The sequence below is a fragment of the Myotis davidii genome, unplaced genomic scaffold (genome assembly GCF_000327345.1).
Source record: "Myotis davidii unplaced genomic scaffold, ASM32734v1 scaffold420, whole genome shotgun sequence".
In the NCBI taxonomy this organism is placed as follows: domain Eukaryota; kingdom Metazoa; phylum Chordata; class Mammalia; order Chiroptera; family Vespertilionidae; genus Myotis; species Myotis davidii.
In genome coordinates, this window is record NW_006294421.1 from 2,334,293 (window position 1) to 2,339,388 (window position 5,096).

Here is a 5,096-nt window from a genome sequence, read left to right on the forward strand (position 1 = left end):
GGTCCCCTCTGTCAGAGGCGTCAGGCCTGGGCAAGGGGCCGATCCTGAGATTGGAGGGTGATGGGGGTCAACGCCTGAGGGCTCCCAGTATGTGAGAGGGGGCAGGCTGGGCTGAGGGACACTCCCCCCACACACACACCAAGTGCACGAATTTCGTGCACCGGGCCCCTAGTTTTATAATAATCTTCAATGTATTTGTGAATTTTTAAAAAGTCTACCCTACCTCCAATTGCATCTGGTGCTAAATTAGGTAATGTAGCTTTTCTATCTAAAAAGGCACCTGGAATCTATATGTGTCTAAAAATTGAAATAGTATAGATATCTCCCTAAGAAGTATGACCTTGATTTTTATTGTCTAAAATTATATTTGAGGATATGTTTTCTAAGAATAATTCCTAAAGGAATTATGTGAATATTGTAGGAAAGCTACGTAAGTTTGCAAAAAGCACATACCAAAATATAAGCTAGGCTTCTGTGGTTTGTAGCTAGGTTACTCAACAAAATTGCTTTTAATCTATAGTGGTCTAAGCTCATGGAACACACTGTTCATAACTTTTAGAAAATTCTTAGAAAAATGACCTTGCACAAAAAAGAATCTGTCTTCCCCCAAGTGTATTATGAGCCATCTATAAAGTTAAACCAAACATGATCATTTCATTAGACAAATATCCAGAATCTACTACTGGTCCTTTCTTAAATTGGCTTTGAGCAAGAAAGGTAAATAAATAGTTTCTACAAAATTCACTTTGAGTACAATGTCTAGAAACTAGCCAGCTTATCCGGTCACTCTTTGTAAATAGTGCCAGTTATTTAGTTTGTTATCTAAATCTTCTCAGTGCATAAACCTTTGGCTTCAGACCCTTTCATATGCACTATCTATACTTCTTCCTTATGGTGCAGGATCAGCTAGCAAAACTTGCAAAAATAAATGTACCCTATTACTATGAATAGGATTAAGGGGATTGGCCTTAAACCTATTGTACCTGTCTGTTTTCTTATTTGAATTGCATAACAATCCCAGAAGCTGGAAAGACAGGTATCTTAAATCCTTGTTTTTCAGTTGAGGAAGTTCTAATTGAGATGAAGTCATGTGATTTGCTCGAGGTCACGCAGTTAGCCAGTATTTTTCTAAAGAGCCCTGTACAAATCCTGGCTTGAGGCCTGCATGCTTTCTGCCCAGGAACTGAACCGGGCTCAGGTTATGTCTCTTGTGAAACATTTCATTGATTCTACTCTTATCTCAAGAGACGATTTGAATCCGAATTTATGGCAGAGAAACAAAAGCTGCCTACTTTCCCTAAGCAGCTTTTGGGAAGAGTTGAGGTATATATCGAGTGGTTTATTTTTAAACTAATAATTATGGAAAATTTCAAAGTAGAGAGAAAAGTGTATGAATCTCCAATCTTGTTTAATCTACAATGCTATCCACTCCTTACCTCCCATCTACTGTATTACTTTCAAGCAAATCTCGGATATATCACTTTATCCATAAATATTTTAGTATGTATCTCCTTTTTAAAAACATAACAATATCATTATTATACTTTAAAATATTAACAGTAATTCCTCAATATCATCAAATATTAGATCAGTGTTTCACATTTTTCTTCTTGTTGCAAATGTTTTAATAGTTAGCATATTCAAATCCATAAGATTCACATATAGCATTTGGTTGATATATCTCTTAAGTCTATTAATCTTTTGGGGGGTGTATTAATCTTTAAGTTCTTCTTTCCCTTTTTTTGTCCATTAGAATTTATTAATTAAAGAAAGCAGGTAATTTGTTCCATAATGTTTCCCACATTTTGGATTTTGCTAAATTTATTCATTTAGCATGTTCCTCTGTTCCCTATAGTTCCTGTAAACTGGTAGTTTAAACTAGAGGCTTGAGCTTACTCAAGTTTTTTCTGTTTTGTTTTGCAAGAATTCTTTGAAGGTGATGTTGTGTGCTTCCATCAACAGATATATAATGTCTGGTTATCTTTCTTTTTTTCACCTTGATAGCTAGTGATGATTGTCCCCTAATCCATTACTTTATTAGGGGTGTTAAAAGATTTTAAAGAAAATATTTTAATATCTTAAACAGAAATTTTATTTTAAAAACTTGTGTTTGTGTGTATGTGTCTAAAAGTTCTGCTTTGAGCTTTGCTTTCAATTCTTGCATGATAGACAACAGAGAATATTTAAATTGTCTCTTAGTCAATAATTGCAGTCTTGAGCTATAACTCCTAGCAGGTATGGCCCCCTGAATTGTGGAAACATAGTCCTTTAGTGATAAAAAGCAGCAAACAAGATACTGCACTCAGATTCATGGATAACCCAAACCAAAAGATGAATCCTATTTAATTACCTCTAGAATAACAGTCACATTCTTGGTAGGATAACTACTTCATTTTGTTAAATGAAGAACTAAGTAAACATCTATTTTTGTCCCTCCTCTCCCCAACCACCACAACTAGGATTATTGGCTCTCTCTTCTATTCAAGAAACTGGTGGGCACCATTGTATTAAATGCAAGTGTGAAAGGTGAAGCCAGAAGCAAACTTCGAGTATACCTTCACTGCACAAACATCAACCAGTAAGTATGCAATACACTCTTTACAAACCAACAAGGTTTAATTAGTAAGTACCCAACTTCCTACTCTAACACCCTGTTGTCCCCTCTCTATTCAGAGGGCCTAAGCTGTGTCATTATTCTTTTATTTTTCCCATTTATAGTGATATGGTGCCAGAGTCTAAAAAACAAACAAACAAACAACTACAAAAACCCCCCACAAAAAATACAGCTTAAACATTAGCATTTGACTTTTGCAATGACTTTAATTGTCATAATCCATAATCAAAATATACCCTAACTTTAAATAAAGAATAGTACCAAAGTATTTTTTAAAAATGTTATTTTATTGATTTCAAGGAAGGGAGAGGGAGAGAGAGAGAAACATCAATCATGAGAGAATCATTGATTGGCTGCCTCCTGCATGCCCCACACTGGGGACTGAGTCCGCAACCTGGGCATGTGTCCTGACCAGGAATTGAACCGTGACCTCCTGGTTCATAGGTCATCACTCAACCATTGAGCCACATTGGTTGGGCACCAATGCATTTTTATATGAACAATTACTTCATTGAATGACTATGAATGAATATAAATATAAATTCATATGAATGAATAATTATATGAATATACTTATCCCAGCCGTGGGCAAACTACGGCCCGCGGGCCGGATCCGCCCGTTGGAAATGAATAAAACTAAAAAAAAAGAAAGACCGTACCTTTTTATGTAATGATGTTTACTTTGAATTTATATTAGTTCACACAAACACTCCATCCATGCTTTTGTTCCGGCCCTCCGGTCCAGTTTAAGAACCCATTGTGGCCCTCGAGTCAAAAAGTTTGCCCACCCTTGGCTTATCCCCTTGTATCACATCTGATCAATTTGATAGGGAAGAAGAATTAAAGAACAATATCAAAAATAACAATCTTATTTTCAAAAGTTTCAACCCAATTTATGGAATTGAGAGACCACAGAGATTTTTATAGTTTATACCCTGCCCTTGGTAGCAAAAAATGTTCCTAAATCTCATGGATTTTTCTCTTCTTAGTTTCAGTCTGTCCATCCTGATAGGATGATAACTAAAATACTAGTTCTAGCCAAAATAGCTACCCAACACTTCCAATTTCTGGTGAGTGGCAACTCTGGATAATGAGGGCCCCACTAGGAAGAAGATGGGGGGTAGTTTGGATAAATAAATTCTGAAAAGTGTCAACAGATTTAATTTTCTTGTTTGTTACACTCTTTTCATACGGCTAGAAAAAGCCCCTGTTCCTATGGTTTATAATTCGAATGCACATGAACCCACAAAATTTAACTTTTATCATTTAACCCACCTATATTTGAAAATTAATAAGCTGCTTGGCTCCCTAGTAACTCAGCCTGGGAAAGTAGCAAAGATCTCAGGGTACTCTGGCCCAGACAGAGGTGCTGTGAAGAGCATTGTGTAATCAGTTTCAAATAGGGCCACATCCGTGGTCTTGCATCATTATAAAAGGAAGGGTAAAAGGAGGGTCCATCATCATATAAATACTAATACTTAGTATCCGTAATTATATTTGTAATCAAGTTTTTAATTGTTTAAATGAGACAAATATTTTTATTATTGAGTCAATCTATTTGCTTTTAGCCCAAGGTATAAAGAAGGAGATTTAACTCTGTATGCCTTAAACCTTCATAATGTCACCAAGCAGTTGCAGTTACCACATTATTTATTTGACAAAGAAGTGGACAGATACCTTGTAAAACCTTCAGGACCTGATGGATTATTTTCCCAGTGAGTACTTTTTCTTGTTCATTTTAAACTTTCACCAAACGTATCGGTGTTTATCAGCATAGTGTTGATAGGGAGAAAAAGAAGCCAACTATTTCAAGTTTTGATAATTTTTAATATTCAGGAAGTTTATATATAAATACCTATTGATACACAAATACTCACTCTGAGAGTCACAAGCAGAAGGGCTGAACACAAGCTAGCAGCTATCTTAGGAAGTAGTTTGCATTTCAAAACAATTTGATATGTCAAGATCCATTCAATATATTTAGATTATTTGCTCTAAAAATACTTATAATTCTTGGTAACACAGTCACAAAAGCAAAGCATACCTATATATAAGTGCTATTAGGGGCATGGGGGTTGCTGTAAACTGTTATTCTGTGTGAGCTGGGCATGAATTTCTAACAGCATTAAAGTAGTTTTTTATTACTTAAGAGTAAGGAAAAAGTAGCCTGAAATGTACCTTTTAGGTGGATTATTTGAAGTTGGTCCAAAGACAATTTGGTTTCAAAAGCCAGCCATTGAATATGTATTACAAAAGACCCTATTTTCCCTTGCTGGGGGGCTTAGTTGGTTGGAGCATTGTCCTGTACACCAAAAAGGCTGTGGGTTTGATTCCTGGTCACAGCGCATTCCCAGGTTTTGGGTTTCATCCCCCATCCGGATGCATATGGGAGGCAACCGATTGATGTTTCTCTCTCTCTCTCTCTCTCTCTCTCTCTCTCTCTCTCTCTCTCTCTCTCTCTCTCTCTCTCTCTCTCTCTCTC

The 5,096-nt window shown here is 36.2% G+C and overlaps 1 protein-coding gene across 1 annotated transcript in view; it reads left to right on the forward strand.

Moving 5' to 3' along the window:
* Positions 1 to 5,096, forward strand: part of HPSE (heparanase) — a 40,653-nt gene that overhangs the window by 28,078 nt on the left and 7,479 nt on the right. The window contains exons 11-12 of the mRNA XM_006768676.2: positions 2,460 to 2,578; positions 4,183 to 4,329. Of these exons, the coding sequence (XP_006768739.1) occupies positions 2,460 to 2,578; positions 4,183 to 4,329 (266 nt within the window). The remainder of the gene's footprint in view (positions 1 to 2,459; positions 2,579 to 4,182; positions 4,330 to 5,096) is intronic.